This window comes from Prenolepis imparis, unplaced genomic scaffold (assembly GCF_030444845.1).
Source record: "Prenolepis imparis isolate NDT839.2.m4 unplaced genomic scaffold, iyPreImpa1.0 SCAF_5, whole genome shotgun sequence".
Taxonomy (NCBI): domain Eukaryota; kingdom Metazoa; phylum Arthropoda; class Insecta; order Hymenoptera; family Formicidae; genus Prenolepis; species Prenolepis imparis.
The window spans coordinates 2,034,115-2,061,273 of record NW_028141163.1 but is presented as its reverse complement, the minus strand read 5'-3'; the positions used below and the strand labels follow the sequence as shown (position 1 = coordinate 2,061,273).

Genomic DNA, 27,159 nt, shown 5'->3' with positions numbered 1-27,159 from the left:
TTTAATCATCCTTTCTTTATTTCAAAAGTGGTTGAGATATCGAGCTAATTTCGAAAGATTGTTTTTTTTTTTTTCCTTTCACAGTGACAGATCTGTCTCGGTTCATTTTTAAACTTCTACTGCAAAAACAATTAATCGCAAACGTGCGACGAAAGATATTTAACACTCTCAGAATGGATAATATATTGTGAAGAGGACTTATATTAAGCATATAAGCTTTTTATTGACCGATTTATTACACGTTACCACTTACAGTGAGCCTCTAGCGAAAAATTCGAGTAACCATAATAATATATAATATATTTATAATAAATACTAGTTACAGCGTCGATGCACGTTTCCAATAGCAAACGATTAAACGAAATCTCTTTTTGTAATGTGGATGTTTAGTGGTATTTTTACCTTACAAACAAAATACATGAACTTACATACTTGGTACAGATCCGCATCATCGTTCTCCTCGTGTACATCTGGCGATTATGATTCTCAACATTTCACAAAATGCTTAAATTAACATTAAATTTATTTATATATTTATATATAATTTAGTTTGTATATTATGTATATATATAAGCGAACGTGTCTCCTTCGCGCATACTTTTACATATTTTCCCTTTCGCACATCTACATTCTCTCTTTTCTTCCCCTTTTGAGGATTCTATCGCTTTCTTTCTCTCTTTCTGTCAGTCTCCCTTTCGTTCAATCTCTCGTACATACTCTCACTCTCACCTTATCGTTCTTTTCTCTTATATTTTGTCTACTATATAATAATAACAATAATTATTAATCTCTCCAACGACTTAAATATGATGTAAATTCCTTCGTAATATTCGCGTTTCTGCTCTTTTGTTCTCTCTCTCTCTTTTTTTTTCCTTTCTCTCTTTCGTGTGTACCACTTTCTTTCGGCGTAGTCGATAGAGAGCCCATTATGTTCAACTTATTATATAATTACGAGTTTAAAATACATTACGGTGTGTCGTTAACAAAATAAAACTATCAGATACTACAACAGTCAGCAAGCGAAAACGATAATAGTGTGATGGGGCATTACATTTCGCGCGTAAGCCACGATTTGAGAATTGTTGCACGATTGAAGGGATAGGGGATCGAGGGAAAAAATAATTAAAAAATCGACCTCGAAATTGAGCGCGTAAGACTAGAATCAAGCGAGTTTTAAGATTTATAATCGTCTTCCGTCAAAATACCGGAAACCCCGATCGGGAAAAATCTTCCCTCTTCTTAGAAGACAAGGTACACGAAATCGATAGACCATTTCGATAGATTTATAAGAGGGGGGATAGAGGGTGAGGGGCAACATTTAAAAATCTTTTTTTTCACATGCAGTAGAATCCGGATGCAGTTCCTTTATATTAATATATTAATAATATATCAATATATTATATATTAAATAATAAATATTAATATATTATATATTAAATATATAATATACCAATATATTATTATATTATTATATTAATATATTAATATTAGAGAAATATTAGAGGATATTGATTTTATCAACGATGTAATGACAGTAATTGAATAATTTTCCAAAATATATACTTTGTCGAAATCTTATGTCACACACGTGATCTTGAGAGTAAAAGGGAGCTCTCGACATGATTATAAAATGTATTTCCAATTGTAATACACGGGTGTATCTGATAGAAATAGAGGTACTCTCGATGGGGTGGTAGGGGGATGAAGGGTCGAATAAATCTAGGATTCTGCTGTACACCCCGAATATGTGCGTCAATAGTGTCAATATATTGTATAACGGCCATGTCATGAAATACGCTTATTATGTATCTACTTTTAATACGATATACATCGAATGTCCACCTTTGAATATATATATATATATATATATATATATATATATATATATATATATATATATATATTCGAACTTGGACATCTCGCACGCATATCGTGAATTAAATATCAAAGATTTGAGGTACCCCCAGGTGAGAAGTGCACAATAGACATATATGTATGTATTTATATAACGTTGCACCCCTGTGTTATCCAAGTTGTCGTAAGAGAATTGGTAAAAGCCTCTGTGAACAACGTAATCGACTACATCTATCGTCTCATTACGAGAAAATTATCAATCTCGGATCGTTGAAATTTATGACGAATATTCGCTCGTCTTCTCTAGGTTCTTTGAAAAAGAAAAATCAGCAAAAAGCTCCTCTTATGTAATTAAATTTTTGTTCTCCATTTCTTTAAATTAATACGAACGAATGAGAACTCGTTAAAAATTCAACTCGGTCCGAAATAGAACATTTTCTCGTCAGATATAGAATCATCGATTATGTTCGCCAACTCGCGTTCGGCGAACATCTTCGAGGAGAATCGCTTAAACTCTATGTAGACATGAAAACACGATGCGTCAGAATGTGGCGTCTATATCGTCACAGATTAAGGGTAATTTTTTTTTATGTATTTATATCGCGCGTATGTTACTCTCTGCGAGAGGAGATACGAAATACTTTGACGATGATTTTCATCGTAAATCGATCGCGTTATACGAATGGAATTTGTTTTTCTTTTTTACGTCGCGTCTCTTGACGCGTCTTGCTTGCTTGTCGACTTTCTCGCATTCATTCGTGTTTCGAAGAAGTTTGCAATAATATATTTTTCCATTTGCAATCGCGGAATATATTAAAATTTCCCTCTTTTTTTTCCAACGGAGACTCTTAGGAACAAAAAGAATTGCAAATACTGTTTATATGCAAGTCTTCTCTTCATTTAGTTTCTCATTACTTGTATTTCTTTGCTCTATACTAAAAGTTCTTTAATTTATTTATATATATAATTAAAACTGCCAAGTGTATTAAAAGAGAATATATGGCACACAGAGATTTTAAAATATATCTTAAGACAGGATAAAATTACTCTATATCAAAGGTAACAGTATGACGTATTAGCGAAAAAAAAAAAAAATTCCAAATCACATTAAAATAGAAAGTATTCTATAAACTTTATGCTTCAAGAAGTGGCAACTCTCTCTCTTTCCTTACTTTTCGCATTTTAGATAATATTCAAATCTCTTTCATTTCGATACAAAATTCAAATTGTATTGGAGCAATGTTATCCCATCTTAGTACATATATCAATTAAAACTATTTAAGAATCTTCAATTCGGAAAGTAAAATCTTCATCTAGCGACGGTCAATCGATTGCGTGTACAACAACAGTACCACATTTTCACATTGTCGAAGTTGGATGCTCAGCATCATCATCTAAATCTGATTTGCTTAATCGAATATAAATAAAAAAAAAACGTGAACACACAGAATGGGAATCTAATTCTCATAGAAAATTGCGTATTAATGTTTCTTTTCCTTCATCGTAGATACTCTTCCGAGAGTACTATATAAGCGATCGTCTCAAGCTCGCGTACGAAATTATCAATATCTTCTCAAATCTCTTCGTTTCGTTTTCTCTTTTTTCTCTCTTTATATTTTCTTTCTCTCGCATACTTCTTCTACAGATATATCTATAACGTGTATTTCTTACCTCGTTTTCAGTGATCGTCTTAAGAATACGTTTATTAGGCATAAATGCATTTCTATCCTTCTCACACGTTGCATGCTTAAAGGGGTATCACGGTAGGTAGGTTACATCAACGCGTCGTGGAAATAAAAGTTTCAACGGAAACATCCGCGCGCACGGATCCTTGATCTCGTCTCGTCGACGTGAAAAGCACTTCGAACGCGAATTCGAAATGTACGGAGAGACGCGGAAACGAATTTTCCGATGATAGTGACAGGTAAACAGGTAATTTGGTTTACCAGTTTAGCGAATTACATTTGCACGCGCGTTTGTAACTTCTTCGAAAGACGAGCATCATCACCTCTCTTTCTCGCCCTGTAAACGTGCTAAGGGAACGCTGCGTAAAATAAAACGTTGATATTTTACCGTTTACTGTCGATATACCGTGGATTAAAATCTCGACAGCTCAGGATCCTCCGCTCGAGGATCAATCAAAGACTAGCGGGAATCGAAAGTTGCACAAGTCTTGGGACTCTAAGGCCGAGTGTGACCAGCACAGCATTCTTTCCGACGCCTTTGCTATTGCACCCGTTACCCCGGCCATAGTGTCGGCTAACGCCACTCACTTGGTCTGATTGCTCGGTTGCTCCAGAGTCGGTGTCAGGCCGATCGGCGCGCCGTTGCTCAAATTCGGTGCGGCCGGACTTTTGCGTGCGAGTTTCGACCTACGAAAGCGTCAAGCATCAAGTACACTTTATCTATCGTTTCATGTAATTTAAGATAAAAATAGGAGCGAATCGAGTTTTTTCGCTTGTTACACGTACCTAATTTGACCAGCTAGGAGAGGATTAATCGCGTATAGCCAGTCGTAGACCTCCTTATCGCCTAAAGTCTGCAGCAAATATCCTCTGTGTTTGGTAACGACGCTGAATAAAGACAGACAGGTTTCAGAATATGTTGTACACGATTATATAATATATTTATCTTTCTATAGGTTTTTTTTTACCTGAACGTATTCGGCACTTTCACCATGGCCAGCTGATCCTCGGAGTACTCGACTTGAGCCGTGGCTAAATTAATTAGCGCCCTTTCGACGGGATCCTTTTCTTCTCGGAAAATGAGAACGTATGGTCGACGGACAGCCTGAAGCAACGAAAAGAAAAGGATATTAAATCTTGCCACTCAGATACGCAAGGCAAGGTAAGAGAGCGTTTAACGATGATAAACGTACCACCCAGCGTTTCTTCCAACCGTTGGTCTTGTGCTCGAGAACGTTCAAGTAGCCCTTCCGCGCGATGACCGGACTAATGCGTATCTCTTCCACCTCCGGTACATACAGTACCAAGTGCTCTTTCGACGGCGAGGACGATCCTAGCGGTGGCGGCGCGACGGTGCAGGTTTGATTGGCCGACTCGCTCGCCAATATACTCTCCTGGAGCTCTTGCAATCTAGCCCTCTCCGGTGAGCTTAACCTAAGGAGGCACGACTTAGACCTGCTCCATACTATTATATCAGCAGCCTGCAAGTAACACTCCAGCATAACCCCGAGTCAATCGTACTAGCGGTTGTCGATCTCGGCAGGACGACTCGAGCGTCTCAAATGCCACGCGTTGAATGCGAAAGCGTAAATGTTTTGAAAGCTTGAAAGAAACGCGATATAATATGTGTTGAGCCAAATTAGACAAATGGCGTGTTGTGGATCACCGCGCTACATGGCGTTAAAAGTAAAAGTGTTGTCTTTCATTTTTTTTAATCACTTCAAAACACTCGGTGCTTTCATGTATTTATGTATTTTTAGAATCAGATCAAAATTACAAAATTGATAATGAACGTATTATTAACTTTTTTCAACTTTCGGGGATATCACATTGTCTATCTTGTTCTAAAGAGGAACGAAGCAAAGCGTGGACAACCGCTACTAGCAGGAACACTCACGAGGCATGCAGGAAGGGTTACCTGCTTGAAGAAATCGCTAGCTCTCGCATATACTGACTCTTGAGACGAGGATGATATGACCGAGGACATCATGGACGCGGATAGATCGGTTATGGTGTCCTCCCCGGGCGAAACATCGGCAAGTAGTATCGGTTCCTTGCTCGGGATTCTTCCTTGGATGAGTTTAATATACTTGGTCGTCAGTTCGCGCTCCTTCTCGGTCATTTCCCAGGGTTCGTAAACGTCTTTACTGGTCGAGCGTTTCAGCTTCACCGGGCTAGCGTGTGGTTCGTTCGTAGCTTTTGCCACCATGTTACATACATCCTAAGACGTATCAAAGAAATTGCATATATTATCGTGTATCGCGTAGATTTTGATTAACGTAGGATAATACGCAACTACCTTTTCGCTCTTCGTGAAATCGTGCAGAGGTTTATTGCAGAACTGTACTTTGTCGATGCCGAGTTTCTCCCGCAACAACAATGTGTGCCGCACTCTCTCCACTTCCTCTAGCCTCGTCAATTTCTCGAGCTCCCACTGATGATCAAATATGAGACTGTCTCCGCGTGGTCTCCATCCGTGTAGATTCTCCTCGCCCCTGACATATGTGGAACTCGTGTCCAAGACGCGACGTTGACGTCTTTGAACTCCTACAAATAAATAGGGAAGGAAAAGGGATGGGTATCGAGCGAAAGAGAGAGGGAAGAGCAAAAAGTATGAGAAAATAGAAAACATCTATCGCTTATGAAAAAATATATTTTAAGGAATTTTGTTGAAAGGTAATAAGTTGCTTATAGTATATTGTCATGTTTAATTAATATCATATAGAACTAAAACAATCAAATCATTTATAATATTGGAACATTGCTTCTTTTTCTCTTTTTTCAAGCTAGAGAATTATATCGAAAAGAAAATGATATCTTTGCATTTTAAATATTAAAATCACGGATTTATCGACCATTAAATATTTATCTAAATATATAGATATATATATCTTTCACACAGATACAAATATATATACATTTAGATAAAGAGTATGCAAGTGCTTTCCAGATGAAATATATAGTTTGAAATGAGAATTCCATCTTAAAGTGTGATATCAAGTGAAACACGGGACTACACTATGGTTAGACACAACAAACCTGGGCTACCTGCTTCCGAAGAACGACGTAGCACCAGTTCGTAGACTCCGCTGAGACGATTCGCTTCTTGATTGCGATAGCTGCCGCTAAATAGGTGTTTAAGCGAACGCGGGCCGACTCTTGCGTCCCTTCCGTAGATGATCATGCTCAGATCTTTCGTGATGATTGCAGGTCTTCCACAGTTCTCCAGCTAAATCAATATAAAATAAAATATAACGTTTCTAAAAATTATTTCTAAAAAAAGAAAACAATTTAAATAATACATCTCTGATACGTACCTCGAGATACGCGGAAATGGTCATAAAGATTTGCTCTCCGTAAGACGTGACCCGATTGAGCAGAGTCGAATTGTGCAAGGAGCTGTCCCAGGCTGCTTCGAATCTGAACATGGTGCGGTCGTCACCGGGAATCTCGAGATACTCGCCGGGGAACAGGCCCAACGAGAGTACAGACGAGTCGTTATCCTCTTCCTCGGGTTCCGGAGTATTTCGGATACGGCCGACCACGAGCTCGCGCACGTCCTTCCATCTCAATTCGGAAGCGGGTTCGTGCACAATGGTGATTCGTATACGTCGCTGTATGCCCTGGTGAAGCAAGAACAATCCGCGACACGGCAGATCGTCACTGTGGTCCACCACCGACGGCACGTACTCGCCGTTCGGCGCCAACTCGCAGATCTCGAACCACACCAGCACATCGTACTTGGCGTGCACGTGAGACGTGCTGGGTGACGGCAGAACGCTGCCGAACTTCGGCGAACGAACCGGTTGGCTGATCGGTATGGAAGGCGGAAGCATCCTCTTCGGTGGTTGTCGTACGCTGTCATGTGAATGTGTTTTTTATATGTGAGAAATGTTCTTGCAAGTAAAATATATATAATGGAGTTGGAGCAATTTTATACGATTAACACTCACTATTCCAGCTTCGCGTCCTTGTGCAACGGATGTTGTTGATAATGACCAAACACTTCGAAGACGATAGGTTGCGTCTTCAGATATTCCAAGAAGGATTTGGTAACCGTGACCGTAATCTGTGTGTCAATACAAAAAAATATTAAGTGCAATCTAATTCAAATAAAACTCTTTCTCAGTGAGGAGTTTCACTACTTACGTTTTGTACGTGATAAAATCCAGGTGGATTACCCTTGCCTGTGTTCTTCACCGGCTCTGTCGAGAAAGCTTCGTCGTGTCGATGTAGGAAGCTGCGAAACCAATTGCATTGCAGTGCATGTTTACACATCATGTTTAAAATAAACTGGATAATACAGGTCGTGACAGGTACTTACTTGAATTGACAGAAAATGTCAGCGTACTCTGTAGAAATACCCATAGCTTGTAGGACCGTTACCCTGAAGGTGAATTCCACGCCAGATTGCAAATGATCCGGCAAATCCTCTTCCTTCATGTCGCTCGAAACCGAACTGTCGCCTCTGCCACTGTCAGCGTCCCCTATATCGTCCTCGTCCTTCATGTCCTTCTGATTGATCTCGTTGTGTCCCTCGACCACGCGCTCCTCATGCAGCACGGTTTGCCGATTCTTCTCCAGAGTTTGAGTCAAAAGTGTGTTGCGTTTGTTGTGCTTGTGTCCACCAAACAGATCGTCCTCGAAAGAGATTCGTGCTGATTGTCTGACGCCACTCGAATATTCGCTGTTTTCCTCTTCTGGAAAAAGGATTCCTTATGCACGTCTTATATACGGACACGAAGCGTAACGCTACGGCTACGGATTTACGTACCAACTACGGCTTGTACAGCGACTCGCAAGTAACCCTTAACGTCGCCCTTCTCGTTCACGATGGCTACTTTGTGAATCAACGGCACCGGATACATGAGATTGCTCAGATATACGAAGGCTCTGAAATTAGATATGGAATCATATTAGTATTATAATACTAATATAATTAAATATAATTAAAATATTATATAATATAATTATACATATAATTTTAACTTCAATATATTTAATTTTCTTGATTTAAAATTATTAAATTATCAAATTTATTATACACTTTATATCAATATCAGTATCGCTTTAATTTTATTTTAATATAAAAAAAAAATGTCTAAAAAATTTTATGTTTTATATGTAGATTTTTGTGTAATAACGTTAAAAAAAGGAACAGAAATTAATTCGTCATCTTTTTTGGTAACGATAATAAAAATTACTTTTATAAAGTAAATGTAATTAAAATCCTGATACTAATTATATTCGTTTACCTGCCGACCATGCGGAACCACGGGAATCGATCGTAAAACGGATCGCCTCCCGTGATGGATTCGATATTGAAATCTGGAGATGTGGGCGAAAGCTCGGCCTCGTTGTGATACATCTCCCGCATCAGCTCCAATCTTTGTCTGAAAAACATAGAGAATTATTATTCACTACGAGTTCCATATAAGAAATAGTTATGTAAATACGATCGCAACTGGTGCGTCAAATCATCAAAACGTGTGTTGCTTCAGCAAAAAGTTCCTCAGATGTTCTTTAAGTATTTTCTTCAGGATTCGACCTCTTTGGCCTTTTCATATATGCATGTACTTTATTGTTACAATGAGAATAACATTCGCGTAGTTGCAATAATTTATTCTATCGAGAAATTTTGTTTTCACAATATAAAAAAGTATTATTTAACACTCATAAGTAAGCGTTAATAATTTAAATAATTGATAAAAAATATACAATTTTAGAATTTTTTTTCACGTCTGACGTTATTTTTTTCATCGTTCCCTTAATCGATGAGTATCGCAATTTAATCGAATATGCACGTGCATGATAAAGTTGAAAAGCGAGATGGTGAGGACACGAGCTCAGTGGAAGATAATAAAGAAGATGTGATGGTGTTTGAGACAGACGTGCACGGAATGTGAAGAGACATTCTTCTCACATTCAGACGACAGCATAGAAATGTTCTTTACAGCAGCAGAAGCGGTGCTGCGATATAAGAAACGCAATGGGCTAAATTTTTGCGGGGAGAAAGGAGAAGGGAGCTCATACATATATCTATTCGATCCGATTCGTCACGTTAGGCTACGAATTAAAAAAAAACATGCAGAGTCGTCAATCGAATGTTCGCGAGCTCCAAGTGCAAAGCTTATCGGTTTTCGCATTTATTGCACCGGTGAGCATCGCGTTTTGCCATATCGAGAAAGCCTCTGAGACAAGACAGAAAGAGCGAAAAAACGACAAAAAACACGCACGGCGATAAAACGCACGACTCTTGCGGCCAGATATAATGAAAAGTTCTTCGAGGCCGGGCGTAAAGCGTGTTTTAACATGGCGATAAGAGGAGGAGAGCCTCGCGCACCAACCTCGAAGGCAAAAGATTTGCGAGCGAGAACTTCGGATTAGAGTAGACCGTAAGGCATTGGAAAATATCCTCTTTGGCCTCCGGAGTGCTGGGGCTCGAGTCCTCGTTGTACACGTGTCGCATCAGCTCCAAGCGCTGTCTACAAGTCAACATGTATTACTTCGCTGTGCGTCCTTTTGTATATGCGCTCTCTATCCGAATGTCGAATCGATCTAATAGAGGTAAGCCGCTTGAATAACAAGTGTAATAACTTTAAGCATCTTTTACGCGATTACGATGCGCGATGCGCCTGGAAGATTTTCTATCATCTCGTGATGATACGGATATTGTCGCAAAATTGTTTAGTTTCCGTATCAGTATTAGTTTCCGACACGAGTAGGTAATCTTCAAGACATAGTTTTTATTAAGCACGCGAGAAGTGCTTTCGTGCATTAGTAACGAAACAAAAGAGATTGTCAAACGCGTTGCGTGAAGAGGTCTTATTTCTGTTATAGAAATAAATAATTGCACGATAATTGTAAAACATGCTGGATGTATAAATTTAGTGATATACATATATGTATAATTTAATTATAATTTAATTACAAAATTATTTAATATAGAATATCGTTAATTTCTTCTCAAAAATTATTAAATATGTTAGATTATTCTTATTTCTTAGAGAAGTATAGAATATGTGCGTTTCATTTATATCTCTCTTCCTCTCAAATGTTCTATTAATTGCAGAAGCTATAGTATATAAATATAAAATAAATATAAAGCAAACCTTAGCTTGTCTAATGTCCAGTAATGCGTAGCACCATTCTTCGTATCCTGGACTTCAACAGCAACGATCGTGCGTGGAAACGGCCTCTCATCCTCCTCTTCGTCATCCATAACGGGTAAAAGATCAACAGGTAGCGGCGAGTAAAGGGTGTCCGTGAGTAAAGTAAATTGGAATTGAACCTAAAAGAGAGAAAATTAATGTAGCAAAATCCATTATGCAAAAAAAGTTCTTTTTCATGGGTATTTTTTTTAAATACGAATTTACGACGAATTAAGGAGTGTCGTTTTCGTAAAATGCATGATATATATAATTCTGCAAAGAAATATCATACGCATAAATTACACGAAGATCGCGTAAACGTAATTTTCGTTATTCACATCGGGAATATGCGGGAAAAGTTTATATCCGGAAGTATACGATCATACATTAGTGCAAAAGTCAAAGACACCAGTCAAAGAAGGGTCGTGCTAAAATTTTCCGTCATACGTCCGCGACTGTACCTTCTTTTTTAGTTCAACGGATATGGCATTAGCCTCTTTAAGGAATATCGCGTTGCCCCAAAGATCGTCCCGTAAACTCGTGAATTGATGATATTTCCACTTGCGGAAGGCCCAAGCGGCCAGTTGAAACTCTCTCTCGGTCCAGTTGCTCTCTGCGTCAAACAATGGGTTGACTGAAATGCAAGCCATTACCAGGCAAAACAGTCAGAGAGAAGCCAAGCATTTCATAAGATAATACCGATTTTACTTCGTTAAGAAAATATATGCTATATATCCTATCGACAAGTGAGTAAGCTTCATCGCATGCAGTAAACCTTTATATGTCAATGGTGTGGTAATTTATGATAAACAACATTGGAAGTGTTACAGAGTAATTAAGGTAAGAGAAACGCCCAATCAATTGGGCAAGCTATATCAAAATATTAGACACGTCCGAAAAGCGATTGTATTTTCCATACTCACCGAAAATGTCTTCCTCGATGTTGTTGAAGTCTTCCGGCGTGTAACTGCTGTACATAGACATCGTCATACTTTGTTCTTCCACCTGCCTCTGCAATGCGTCTATCCGCGCTTCGTAGCTCTATTCATAGAAGCAATCGTCAATCGTAATAATGTATACACGAATGAATATGAAGAAAGATCACGTATGTGAATCGTATGCGCACCTTTCGTTGTTCCTCAAACAGCTGATCAGCTTCCTCCTTTTCTTTACGGAACTGTTCTTCCAATACAAGCAATCTCTTCTCCATTTCAGCCTTTAGATCGATACCCTGTTTCTCTAACAGCTCAACCTGCGCAAAGTCCCAGTCTGCGACTGGTTCATTGTTGCCAGGAGTTTCCGCCGGCGATCCGTTCGCTATTCGTTCGCGTACTGTATAATTGAACGACAAGAAATACACGATATTTTATACACGTAACTTCTTAAATCGCACACATTTCAAACATTACAGCTTTGCAATTTACCTTGGTCGGGATGATTAAATCGGAAAACGTGGCTCTTTCCCAGAATGACACGCGAACCAGTCGTTAGAACAAGAGGTTCGGTCACTTCGCGACCATTGACGTAGATCAAAGCTCCTTTCTTCGGTATGAGAGTTATGATGCCCTCGTGGTTTTCGAAAACGCAGTGCTCGCTGAGTATATGCGGACCGCACAGCTGAACATCCTGGGGTATAATCGCCTCGGCGCTACCGATGCGCGTGAATCCGTCCTTGATGTAGTAGATGAGACATTCTGACATGAGGGGATCCTCATTCAGATTAACCAAGTGCGGTGTCTTCTTCGGCGAGAATACACCCACTGTGACGCCGTCCTCTTTCACCGCGACTCCCATCTCGGCGAATACTGCTTCGCGTTGCAGGCGAATCGATTCGGTTCGCTTTAACTTCTCTTCCCATGTTTCGTTCAATTCTAAAACGGAGAATAGAATTTAAAATTAATATTACGATGACACTTATTAATCTCTGTGCGTCGCTTATATTACGAGATAAAAATAACAAAGGTATTACATTAAAATAATCCTAGTTACCTGCGATCAATTTTTCAGACGCTTGCAATTGATCAACCGCCTTTTCGGCGATAGTAGATGTAGCATGGGAAGAGAGCCTCGACCGAGTCTCCTTGGTGTCCTCTTCGTTTCGCTTGTTCGTTCTGATAATTTCGTCCCCTGCAAAATAAGGATCGTCAAGAGGCGAGAAAATATGTAAAATATTTAAAATAGCAAGCCTGCGTCAGAGTCGGTATCGTGTGTATCGTAACGTAAACATCAAAAGCCATAATTAAAGCAGTGGCGTAGATGAAGAGACATATTCCAGAAGCTGTAGAGTTTACATATCGTGTTGCTAATTAATTAATCCTTTTTAAGCTTTAAGGATGTAACTCGAATAAATTGTGGTGCGTTTTACAGAGCACCGAGCATGATCTAAATGTGTATAATCATGATTTAATGTGTATCGCCGTGTTCGATATCTATTGTATGTATTTTCGGTTATAAATTCAATCGACTTTTTTTTATAACATATCTTATCGACTTTTTTTATAACATCTTTATATATTGTCTTTATATAATATTTTCACTCTTCCATAACGTAACATTTTCTTTTTATTTTATTTATTCGATTCATATTATTCTTGTAAATAATAACGAGCATAATTGATTATTGATTACACAGCATTGATTGAATTAATTTAATTTAAACCTTGAGAATTATCGCAAGTTGCTAATTACCGGACATGGAGGGAGGGAAGCGCAATCGCGATAGGTATTCAACAGGACAGATACGTACATTAAATGAAGACAAAGAAAATTCGTGAAGCAAACGTACAAAAGAGGAAATTGACATATATATGTACCCCACTCATAAGTACATTTTGCGCTTGACAGTAAAATATAAGCGCATAAACAAAAGAAAAATAATAATAATGTCTACAAAAGAGGCGCAAGAGACGATGCCTGTCTTGACTGTATTCTTTGCTGTTGTATGAATTGTTAGCATTTTTTTACTTACTAGATTCTTTCTTTTCGTACGTAACTTTGCCATCTGGCCCTATGTCGAGCGCAAGGAGAAACAAAGAAAAAAATACTGTGAATGGATTGTCTCTGTCGCGCGCTGTGCAATGGCAATTAATTTATAGCAACCAAGAATTCAGGTAGTTTTATATGACACGCATGTTGATTCCTATGAGAGCTATATTACTATCTAATCTATATCTAAATCGTAGAAAAAACGATCGACAATTAGCATCGTAGATAAAATAAGTCATATATTTACGACGATACTAATTATATATAATTATACATATCCTGTGAATTTATTAAGAGAATCTAACTAGGGGAATATTTATATATTTGCATTTAATTATTGATTAAACTTTATTCAGTCTGTCCTCGTCTCGTATGTTTTCAATAATAAAAAGCTTTATATTGTATATGTAATTCAATTTTTATATTGATTTCTAAAGCCTTACTAAAAAAAATGATATCTTTACCTTCTTGCACGTCGATTCCTTCTTGTTTTAAAAGTTCCCGTAGTTTCTGTATTTCTTCTTTGAGTTCTCTGATAAGTCTGGCATTCGCGTCTTCGTTGACCACGGCCTTGCAAACGATCTGTTTCGCTCGATCCGCATATCTGTGAGTAAAACGAAAAATCTTTTAGATCAAAATAATTAATCTCTTCAATATCAAAAGAGTTAATCTCTTCATATTTTAATTCAAACTTTGGGAGATCGAAAATTAGTTGAAAAAATATATATAACAAGCAATGAAAATCTCTTACCGTAAGGTTGAGAGTGTTTCATCGTAATTGATGTCAGCAGGGCTAATTGCTGCGATCATAGCGGTTTTCGAATTTCCACCCAAATTCTCTCGTAATAACCACGTTAAAACCGAATCTCTGTATGGTATGAAATCAGCTTTCTTCTTCTTTTTCGTTGCCTATAGAGAAACATAAATTCAAATGGAAAAAAGCCATTAGATATTACTTGTATAATTAATTTATTCCTTAATCTCTATTTTTTAATCTCTAATTTTAATTTCGATAAACTTACCGCCTAACAATCCGCGAAAAAGCAGCAAACAAATGCGTAATAACGATATCAATATACTATATATTCGATATTTAATATGACAAAAGATTTGAACAAGATACGATACTTACAATCTCGGCCAGGGCACTGATAACTTTTCCGAGAGTTGTCAAACTCTTGTTAATGTTAGCCCCTTCCTTTAGTCGTGTGCCTTTCGCGCCTGTCGAATCGGCTCTCTCGGATCCAGCCAGATCAACCAGCGATATTTTACTAACTTTTTCTGTCATCAAACCGGTAATGCAATCCTGTTGCTGTTGTGTAAAGAATATAGTGAAAACAGCATGCGATCTGCTGGATGTTTCGTTCATGTTTGTTGCTGCGACAGTCCTAGAATAATTGCAGTATAATTTCCAATGACGTATTATATTACAGAAGGAATTTATATAAATAACTAGTATGTTTGTGTGGGTAGACTAACCTGGCCTTGTTACCCTCGTCTATGAGATCGTGAATATCTTCGAACGACAGTACGGCCAATTTGGAAAGATCTTCGACGTAAGGTCCGTAGAGAGGGTGTTCCCTTACTCGAAGATTCCCCCTATTTTTCGGATTCAACAAATCGCGCACCCTCTCGCAATAGATTTCCATATAACTCACTTCTACCGAATACTTCAATCGCTCGTTAGACGTATAGCTGATTTTCCTAAACAGATCTTTGCAAATCTGTGGTATTATTCCCTCCTGTCCCTCTTCCTGCTTACCCATCATGGTGTAAGATTTACCGGCGCCAGTTTGGCCGTATGCAAAAATGCAAACGTTATACCCTGTATCACAAAACAAAATAAACTGTATAACGTCTATAATGAAATGTACAAATTAATCTTAATCAATTTCTTTAAAAAAAAATTAATTATGTGTGTAAATTAATTAGTTGGTTTCAATAAATTTTAATTTTAATTTTAATTTTTTTAACTCATCTGTTAACTAATATCTACCTTCGAAGGCGTGTTCCAACATTTCTTCACCGATATCCTTGTAAACCATGAGCTGAGTTGAATAGTTCTCATCGTTTGGCTGCACAAACGTCAAATTAATCATGAAATAAACATAATATCATCTTGATATCTCTCATTAAAATAAAAAAAAAATACACTTACGTCCATAGAAAAGTAGGAATAATCATAATTGAAGCTTTTGACAGCCTCTTTGTTTCCTGGTGTGGCTTTAGGATTCACTATGGCTGCAACGTAAAAATAGCGGATATAGCATCGTAAGTTTACGTATTGCCGGTTTAAATTACGAGTCAAAAAGAAACTTACAAGTGGTACTCCCTGTCATATCTATGATACATTGTGCCTGACGACTGATTTCGCGATGGTTGAAGGGTCGTACCCTCACCGCCACCTTAACCGACGACATTTTTCTTGTTTTTTTTTTTAACTTAGCGTCGGATAAAGCCGGCGGCGGTGCTGGTGATAACTTCCTCTCGCTCGACTCTCTGCAACAAAATTTTATTTCGATTATTGTATAATATCATCGTCGAATTTATTAATGGTACTCCATTATCAAATCTATTAATGGTACAGCCGGTAAATTTCTTAAGTCAAAGTTCATCTTTCAGATAGAAGAAAGACCTTCTTGCAAATAAAAGGTCAATATTAGAAATTCATTAATATTTAATCTCAATCGCAACGTGTTTGAAGTTATTAATTTTTTATCTCTTAAATAGTTGAAATATTACTTTATCTTAATTTTAAGCAACTACTTATTTCAACAGAATATTATTTATTAAAAGGGAACGACCAAAAAGCAATTATGGAATAGTTTTCATAAATTTGTTTAACAATACATATCTAAAAATTATTAATATAATTATATATATTATTTATAATACTTTTTTATAGAGGTAAAAAAAAAACAAAAATAAAAAAAGAAAAATGTTTTCACGATCTCTATCGCCTACAGAATATCTATCACACAAACAGAGTCGGATTAATCGTTGACACGAATCACTGACAATGAATAAATCATTTTATACCAGATTATTTTCAAGGATTATAAAATTCATATATTTTAAGCTTCGTATAATCGTACTTTTAACCCTATGCGTTTTACATTGTGTTTTTCAAAAATATTATTAGATCGTGAATCTGTAATAAATTCTTTTTTATGAAAACGTAGTACATCTTTTTTAATGGAGAATATCTGAAGTTCGAAAATAACAGATTCCTATTCATAGAGCGAAAAAGATTACGATAAAATCCGATCAATACAGTAATAAACGAGTGAAATGAATATAATATATAACGATTCCTACATTTACAAATGTCGTTGAAGCATAGCACGGGTCATTGATCCGTACAGAAATACGTAGACTTTATCGGAAGAATAATTAATTAGTAAAACCGCGCGCGCGCGCGCGTCTTCTATTCGTGAAAAGATGAAGAAGTAATATTATGCAAAAAAATGCAATTACAACTAGCTTGTGGCTCTGAAGAAAATGGACATAAATTCCCTGAAGAAATGAAAGAATAGTTCACACAAACTCATTTTTCAAATGTCAAATTATTCTCTTCCACAATTAAAATGGTAATATTGTTATTGTATAAAAACAAATGAATAAAAGTTTAGAAACATGTATAATTATACTTGCAAATGGATCTCATTTGTAGATATATTTTCTTGAAAATTCTCATAAAATAAAATATAATCGATAAACAATTAGAGCTTTTACATATTTAACATTTCACCCCTATTAACGAAAATCAATTCTCTTATATACTTTTCACTTTACACTTACTTTACTTACTTTTTTTTAACGAAAACGAAATTTAAATCTTTAAATATTTTCATTAAAATAATATTGAGATATTCTATGCATTTTCACAATTGAGATTTGTCAAAAAGATTATTCAATGATACATATTAATAAGATAAATCTAGAGAAGAACATGTTTGAAAAAAATATATATTTTAATTAAGAAAAAAGAAACGTATAAGATATCGCGTCATATGATGCATGAAACAATCGTTAAATATATTACAAGGCATATTTTTCATCGGTATAGTGAAAAATACTGAAATAAGAGTTAAAGAAACTCAAGATTCCAATTTAGCAAGCCTGCCGTTTGTCGCGAGTTCGCATATAGAACACCTGAAATCGCAGGTAAATTCTATCGGGATCAGGCTCGAGGGTGCACGATACGATGGGGAAGAATCATATAGAAATGACATTCGACGTCATCATCGCATTTCAAGAAGACATCCCTTCTGCGAGGCCACCACTCTCGTAATTGACGTACAAAACACCATCACGGCAGCGGTGTGATCGATACGACGGCGTCCGAGTAGTGTTCGCGGAGGAAGGTCCGGAAGGGGTGGAGACGAGGAACAGCGTATATGTGGATTTTTACGATCGATCGTCTACACGTTCGGAGAGGATACGGAGAGGATACGGAGCGGTCGGGCCTTACCTTTCGGGGGAGCGCCGTTCGTTCGCTCGTCTCCGATGCGAGGAAAGAGGGTGCAAACCTTGAAGGAGAGCCTCGGAATGACCTCACCGCGGGGAAGGTTGACTCTCCCTCGGATCACGAAGAGTGTCGCGGCGCGATATGCTTCGCGTTGATTGCACTATACGTCACTACGTCGGCCATCCGCTGGACGATCCGCGATCCGCGAAACCCCCGTAAGCTGATGACATTATTATAGCGCGTAATGACAACACTCACGCGTGTACAAACACCCGCGCGCACGCATGTACGAATTAGTCTGCCTGCCTGTCTGTCTGTCTGTCTGTCTGTCAGAGCGAACTTTGGCGAATTCGCTTCGTGTTGCAACGCCACCCCCGTTGTTACCCCGTTGTGGCGAGTACTGACGACGACGACGTATACGTCGGCGCCTGCGTGCTGGTCCGTCGTCGTCATCGTCGTCGTCGTCGTCGTCGGGGACACGGGCTCGGGGGTCTAGAGTAGGGATACTTAAGTTTAGTAGGGTACTGATACTTCTTGCCCCCTTCGAAGTATGAATATCGATATTTCTCTCGATATTTCCAGGAAAAGCATTCTTTTTTCCCGTAATTTTAATTAATAGCGATAAACCTGATTGATATTATTTCGTTTCTTTCGCTCTCTCCCTTTTTCTCTAGGATTATCTTCTCGTGATATTGATGTCTAGTTGAGCAAAGAGATGCGCTATTCTTAAAAGACAGATCACGATTATAAAATAAATTTAAAAAAATTGAATTAAAAAAGCGTCTTTCTTCTCATTTATATTTATTTCCTGTACACAGAGAGAATTTTCTCTAAGAATTTATCCTGAAAATCATGGTAATCATATGGGACAATATGGTATGAAAAGAATTTTATGAGAATTTCTCTGATTAATATTTATCACAATAAAAAATAATATCTATCACAATAAAATATAAAATATGTTTGATTAATTTTACTAAAAGTATGGTAAAATTAATCAAACATATTTTTAAAATTCTTTCTATACCATATTGTCCCACGATTATCATGATTTTCAGGGTAAATTCTAAAATAAGAGAAAATTCTCTCTGTGTATCTTTACGTTTAATGTATATTACGAATAAATATATTTTCTCGTCATATATATTATATAATTATCTAATTTAAAAACTGTAAAATAATTATAGTAAACAAATCACAGAATTTTTATTTATACTCTACCTCTTAATTTATTGTATAATAAATATGTTATCGTTATTTATTTTCATATTTTTGAAAAAATAATTTAAAAGAGAGAAACAGCGTGTGTGTAAAGTCACGCATTGACTCATTGTTAAAATATTCAAAATCAGCTCTATATAAAGCAGGTTGTTTAGTCATATCAAATATCAAATGTTTCATCGCCCATATATATTTGTAGATAAAAAAAAATAATAAAAACACGTGTATCCTATTAAATTAAAGTATCCCCGGTCGCAGCCCGTGTCTCGAATTACCGCACCGTATTTTAATCACGTAAGGAGATAGAGAGAAAAGGGAGTAGGTAGGTATAGCTAGAAACCACGCGCGAATACCTCGTAGGCGGTCATAATAAGGGTTGTAATATTCGCTCCCTGCCATGCGCAACTCATGATTTCCTTCTTGGATATGGTACGAGAAACAAAGTACCCGCGAGAACCCAAATATCTTCCGCTAAGTAACTCCCGAGCTCCTTTAGGCGAGAAGACAGCGGGAGCTAATTAGAACGCAGTTGTCAAAATTTATCAAATTATATCTCGACATTCGCAATCTAATTCACTCGAGCTATTTTTCACACATTCGAAAAGTAAACTTATATACCGCATATTCTTCTCGATGGAAGAAAGCAGAGTGTGTGCACGCGTGCATTATATATTAGGGGTGCGAAGGGGAGACTTAACACCCGAGTGCACGAGGCGCGCGTTGATCTAATTACGCCGTCGAATAGCAGATATTTCAGATATTATCGCGTAGATCATCAACTACCCGTACATACATATAATGACTCCTTTAAAACCTCGACCTTTTTTTTTTTCTTTTTTTTTTAGATTTAGATCGCGAATGATAGCATGACATTGTATAAGTGCATCTAATGAATATTTAGATAAGATACCATCAAAGAGAGATTGCATTTGTGAATTAATACCGAGAAGTAGACTTCAACATTAAGAAATTAGTAAAATATTTAATATGTACTTATTATAAAAAAATTACTTATTAAATCATATCGAAATCAGCAGGTCTATTTTGTAACTTTTTAACGCTTGCGTTACAATTATAACGCATGATTTACTAGGTTTGGATCAATGAAATTATAATTATATTTTCTACACTGAGAGAATTTTCTCTGAAAATCATGATAATCGTGGGACAATATGATATAGAAAGAATTTTATGAGAAAGTTACAGAATAGGCCTGCTGATATATAAGAGATATGTTTTTGTTAATAATAATGATTTTTTGTCAATACTCGGCAAATTCATCAAACCCGAAGCCAATTGAATGCTATTTAGATCGTTTTTATATCTAATAATAAACTGTAAAATCTACAGTGATAATGTTATATGAAGTGAGATCAATCAGATGTTTTTATTTGGCACAACTAATAAATCTTCAATACACGTGAACATTTATTAAAACATTCGTATGACCTGTTTTGATTAAATGATAGACGTCAAACTTGCTTAAAAAAAGCAGAATTTCAAGAGATAAAATAAATGTTATTTATAAATAAAAACTGAAATAAGTAAATTTTTGATTAAAACTCCGATTGTATGTATCCACTTTCAACTTTTAGATCCGTATGACCTGAGAGAAAGAATTTTAGTCAATTCTAGCTACTAATTAATTATTTCCGTAAAAATTGATACCAAAAAAATGAATCTGACAAGTTGTTAAAAACGCGCCCAATATTTCATAAATTTGTCGCGAATTTGTAAGTCCAATTAATTTTTTAAACAGGGCAAAAATCCAAAGGAGACCAATAATATCTCTGATATTTTTGCTACGTTTTTTATAGATATCTTTTTGCCTCGGGCTTTTATGTGGCTTTATATTACATAGTGCACAAACAATTTATCGTGTCGAATGAATACATTAAACATGTCATCGTACATAAAAGAGACGTCGGTTATTATTACCTTTCAGCTTTTATAACAGCGTATACATTGTACGTTTAAAAGAGAAGATGTCGAGCATGGATATTAATGTTCTAAATACGGTTTCTTTTTTTTTAAATCGGATAGTGATTGATTTGATTATTGCATTTGGAGTATACTTCGTTAACTAAAAATTAATCAAACCTATTCTCTAATTTCAGAGATTCGATTTTAAAGATTGCGTATAAAAATGCTCTTACTTATGCGATGGGAATCATTCTAGGGAACTGTTTCTCACCCCAAAGAAATCTTTTGGAAGATCTTAGAATGATGTACAATGTTCAAATTGAATGTTCTATCCATGGAAAAATGTTTAAACGACCTTCGCATTGAAATGCATGAGCATTATCTATTGGAGCTGGAAGGGTTGAGAGATCATCCTTACGTATATTACCCTCATGTTATGATAAAAGTTCCATACAGGCATACAGTGTACAATATATGACTCATACATGTTATATATCTATAAAAAAATTCTCATCCGACACGTTTTATCGAAAGACAATAGTGTCTCGTGCCAAGTCGTGATTGGCTATCGATCGACATTTCTGCACACAGATTACATTATATAAAATATATATTATATACACAATGCATATTATATAATGTATATAATATATACATATATAAATATAAAAAAATAGAATGCGTATTGGTATTCGGCAATCTCGCCGAAATTACATAAAATTCCAAGATATTCGATGAATTTCATTCACGTCCCCGCGCGTAACTCATCTGCCGGCGTTCCAGCGAGAAATCTCATTTTGCGAAATGAAGGAATTCTTTGGAGGTCAACCCCGCGCCCTCCAGAAGGTGGTAGCATGTAGATTCACCGATGCGCGTGATCGGCCATCAGGCTGCGGACGAGTCCGCGTTCCGGAACATTACGAAGCCGATTAATCGTTCGACACGGCTTACCTCCAGGGTGAGAGCGCGCGTCACCCTCCGCGTGCGTGCGTTCTCCGAATGCAATTCGATGACGGTTTACGCCCCCGGAACGCGTTTCCGTCTACGTTCTTCCTATGAAACTCTCGAGCGGCATCGCGATTCCGGCATAGCACTAGGGGTGGTGGTTGGATTCGAATCAACGTGGCCGCCCACACATCTGCGCACGAGCGTTTACACGTGTAAATCCTCGCATATACATATATACACATAGCAGACAGACAGACAGACAGCATACATACATATACACACAGATCTAAAGTACGTCGACGGAGGGTGCGGAGGGTAGAGGGTTGCGCGCGTCGATCGACTACATCGTGGTGGTCCAGGGCCGTTTTCTCTGGCCGCTTTCTCGGTTTATGGACCAATCGCGTCGCGCCTAGAGGGAGAAAATCAATAGCCCGCGGAGGCACAGCGAGTGACGTCAGCCTGCAACCCCGACGATCGACCGATGCGACGCAGGCGGCGCCGGCCAATTTCCACGGAGCAATCAATAAGTAAAAGATATCCACGACGACATCGCCGACGGTACCGCGCGCGCAAACACACATCGCCTACACATCCTCTTGTAAAAGTCGGCGCGCGCGTTTTGCAAATGCTCTCTCTCTCTCTCTCTCTCTTTCCCTTCGACGTCAACGTCGATTAACTATACAAAAATCATCCCCTTTTCGACGCGCCGTTCGTCGAGGGGTGAATTATTAACATGTAACGTGACGCGACGCCCGGCGTCGCCGCGTCGGCTCTGTCTCGAGGAACGCGACATTTCCGAGAGAGAACAACATTTCGATTTAAATTAGAAAATTTGATGAGTCGAATCATCAATTAACGAATGAGTCTCGCTCAATTTGTTGGCTCGCTTGTTCTATATAGAAGGAGACTATTCAACCAGATGATGTGTATAGATGTAGAGAGAATGACTCATAACCCTCCCTCGCATTTTCTTATACGGATTCCTCGATCAATTTGGAGCCAATTTTTCCTTGGAAAAGTTTCTCCTTTCTTTAATAACTTTTTAGCATTGCTAAAAATTTGCGGAAAGATTTTATTGTCTTACAAGGCTGAGATCTTTCAATTTTTTTAATCTGACATTTTTGCTAAAGAAAGAGAATACGTGCGAAAAATATGTGAAGTCTCGTGCAAGCTTTATGTATGCAAAAAAATTTATACATAAGTGAAAATATTCTGTACCAATATTTTATAACAAAATGTTTGAAAACTGGTGCAGTCGGTTTTAGCTACTGCTACTTTATATAATTTGAAGTGATTTCAACTTCTGAAAATATTGGATGTCATCTATTTTCACGTTATCTGTATTTTTAATCACATCAGACAGAAAATCATATTAAAATTCAAATGGTTTTATTTTCTAATAGATTCTTAAAAGTCAATTTAAAATATATTCAAGAATAAATTTTTATTTCCACACGTTTCTCTATTTTATCATTTATTTGGATTGTTGAATTGCAATCAAAAGTAATTTATATGTCCAATCTAACATTATGAACCAAAAATGATAAAATTCCGAATTTAGTAAATAATCTCTAATTGAAAGAATGACAGTTTTTTACGAAAAATATTATATATATAATATTCACTTTTTTTTATTTCATAAGTAATAAAATAGTATATATACCTATGTATTTAGCACATTCTCATTTCAATGATTTCAATATTGATATATGTACTGATAAAACAATTATCTAAAACAATTATCTAAAAGCTATTATTTAGAATTTTAGTATTATAAGGATTAAGCAGTAATTTTTTCTTAGCGTATGCACATTTAATTGAAGGAGAAAATTGAAGCTAACTGACAATTAAGTTTTCGCTTATCAGATTCAAACGCGCTTTAATCGGAGAGTGAATCGACAAATAAGTCCATAATTACAGAAGATAGAAATTATATATATACGTGTCATCCAAAATATCGAGTCGTTAACGAATTCAGTAATCACGATACTCGAAACATCGATTACTACTGACCTACCTTAGCCCCCGCATTTCGTTTTATCACGAAATGTTGCCTATATGGCCTGTCGTAACCTTCGCGAACCCTTTAATTCCCTTTGTACTCCTTCCGCCCCTGATCAAATCGTTATCATCATGCTATTTCGCTTTAGTCAATCTGGAGGTACTCATTATCTATAACGATCTGTGAGCATAAAAGGGTCAAAACGTAACGAGAATGAGGGGACAGATTGATCGCAGATTGGGTGTCACAAATTGGTGGAATAAATTTGAAGTTAATTCCTCTTTGACAAAAAAAAAAAAAATAAAAAAAAAAATAAAGTTAATTTTTCACTTATAAATTAAAATTAAAATAATTTTTTGTATAAAAATCAAGGGCTCAAATAAATAATAAAATATTATAAAGCACAGCAAAATATAAATGACTATAAAATCAATGTTAACATTTATCGAATTATAAGAATCATAATTAACATACGAATTACCGATTCCAGTGTAAGCTTAATCCTCGATCGGTTTGACATTATTTTACAAGTGTCTGCTTACATTGCATTTTATTTTTCGCTAATTGAAAATGTCAATCAAAATTGCGATTAATCAATTATCTCTCAAATGCACAGTAAATTACATTTACGCTCACGTAATATATTATTATTCTTAGATGCAAATTTCAATTTCAAAAATAAAATACTTGTTATAAAATCAAATTAAACTGTATTATTCTTAGATTTAATGAAAAATAACGTGAAAGAATGACGTTTTTCTATTCTTTTTCCATTTCTTTATGGATACAAAAATAAAGATTATAATCTCTCTATATAATGTTAATGTCAATTTTTAACACAATAAGAATATATTTCTCTAACATCCCTTTTTAATATAAAGATCTTCAATATACGATAAATACATTTAATAATAAATAAAAAAAACACATGAATCGATAATTACACGAAGCAACCAGCAACTCGGATAACGCACAAGTATGAATAAAACGAATGAGTATAGTCGTAACATAATAATGGTGAAATGTTAAATAGGATACTGTTTCTTTATACTTTTTCGTAAATGTCGAGCCGTTCCATTTCACTTCTTACACTGTTCAATGAAAATAACACGACGTCGTTTTTGGCTTTTCAATTTTTTCTGTCCCCTCTCCGTTCTATTTCGACTATTGATTCTATGTCTACCACAGAATACGCAAAATATCTCAAAATTGATTAAGAATAAAGACCAAGAAGCGAAAAACAATACATATCGATTCCTAATAACATTGCATTATGCAATACATCATTTATTCCTTTTAATATTTTTAACGTTTTTGTAGTATTTTAACACCCTTAATGCGCAATATGAATTGCTCAGAATAAATACACAAGAAATTTCAACCAACCACCTTTTTGTACCATTAATTGAGAAACTGTGACGGCTTCCGATAGCAGAAATCGCGTTTTCGCAAATAAATATGTGCAGAAAACCTGAGATATGAATACTAAACTTGGCAAGATTTCATCTTGCCCTTTCGATAATTTCGATTGCAAAGTATTTCGTGACATTTTTATGTAACTTATTGATAAAATTTCAACTATCGAGAGTTTTGATATAGTTTAATGTCAGATGACATATATAAATCGGAATAAAATGGAAGATAAATAATTTACCTTGAAGTACGAAGAACGACACGATCCATTTTCGATATATGCCTCAAGATTACAGGTGAAACGATTCATTTTTGACGTTGGCTTCAAAATGCAGACAAAGAGAAATAGGCGATTCGATCGAGCGCTTCGCTCTCTCCACTCGTCGTCGATAAAACGCGGTGGCCGTTTAAATAAATAATTATATCACGTCGCGTTCACAGTAGCGCGTTCACGCACAATATATCGCTACACTCTCGTAACGACAGCGAGTAAGAAAGCGATCGCGACAAAGAGACGAGAGGCGCGAGAAGTTAGCGCGAAACATACATGATCCGAAGTGGCGCGAAACAGCGAGAGAGATAGGTACTCACCAGATACGTAGGCAGTGACGTGAAAACAGCTGGGCTCCTACGGCCATACTGGCTCCTGGCGACGATTCCTCGCGAGTCGCGACGCCACACGGTGGACCGGAGTCTACTCCTATCCACTAATCTACTTCCCCGGTGTGCGAATACGAGCGATCGATTGTCGACAGGAACGCGCGACTTGGAACGCTGGCCCTTTTTCCTTCCTCTCCTCTGTTACTCTGTTTTCCTCCGCGACTCTCTTTCGGCGCGAACCGAGACGCTGTCTCCCGTCTCTCCCTCGTTTCTCTTCTACGCGTTCCTTTCCAATTTCGAGCACGACCTCACGAGCTTCTCGGACTTGCGCTCTCTCCTCGCAACGAGAGGATAAAGATCGTGATCTCGCGCGCGCATACAATAAATGACTAACTTCTCGAGAGTGAGACACTTGGATGATTCATACAAGTTCACCGAACATAACCTTGTTTTTTCCGTTGAGATAATCGGGAAAATCTCATGTCCCTCCTGCAAATCAATGTTCTGTGCTATTTAAAATGTCAAAAAGTAAATTTTTTTTTTGTAAATTTGCATTATATTTGTAACAAATATCGAGAAATTTGGGAGTATTCACAAATTCAATTTATTTAATTATAAAATTTAGTCTACTGAATTGAAATTTTTTCTTTCTGCTTATTAATTTGTGCTAATAAATTATAGGGAAATATTTTTTCGTAAAAAATTATTCTTTTACAGTTAGTTAATGAAAAATAAATTCTTATGAAGAAATATTCCATAATTTACATAAAAAAAAGATACTCCATAATTTACTCCGATAAATTGACAAAAGAAATTTAGTTCGAAAGAAATATATATATCTGTGAACATCTTTCATGTATGCTTTTCAAGTATTCTGTTAAATACAAATGATATAATTCTTGAATA

General features: G+C 36.6%; 1 protein-coding gene across 12 annotated transcripts; it reads right to left on the bottom strand.

Annotated features, from left to right (window-relative positions):
• Positions 1–854: 854 nt before the first annotated feature.
• Positions 855–26,701, bottom strand: Unc-104 (kinesin family member unc-104). Of its 12 annotated transcripts, none has more exons than XM_083038828.1 (29): positions 26,245–26,701; positions 15,996–16,174; positions 15,834–15,916; positions 15,672–15,750; positions 15,155–15,500; positions 14,808–15,063; positions 14,427–14,584; positions 14,140–14,279; positions 13,659–13,697; positions 12,680–12,817; positions 12,115–12,561; positions 11,817–12,022; positions 11,614–11,731; positions 11,152–11,324; positions 10,652–10,830; positions 9,887–10,024; positions 8,795–8,932; positions 8,314–8,432; positions 7,864–8,239; positions 7,689–7,779; positions 7,493–7,608; positions 6,857–7,397; positions 6,579–6,768; positions 5,839–6,086; positions 5,458–5,760; positions 4,733–5,020; positions 4,508–4,644; positions 4,326–4,427; positions 855–4,226 (listed from the first exon to the last, which is right to left on the bottom strand). In XM_083038828.1, the coding sequence occupies exons 2-29, from the start codon at positions 16,093–16,095 to the stop codon at positions 4,124–4,126; spliced, it is 5,352 nt and encodes a 1,783-aa protein (XP_082894954.1). In that variant the 5' UTR covers positions 16,096–16,174; positions 26,245–26,701; the 3' UTR covers positions 855–4,123. The 12 variants fall into 12 exon arrangements, with proteins under 12 accessions (XP_082894954.1, XP_082894946.1, XP_082894948.1 ...); XM_083038820.1 differs by lacking the exon at positions 26,245–26,701 and adding an exon at positions 25,895–26,209; XM_083038822.1 differs by lacking the exon at positions 26,245–26,701 and adding an exon at positions 25,895–26,209 and having other exon boundaries at positions 6,588–6,768.
• Positions 26,702–27,159: the final 458 nt, after the last annotated feature.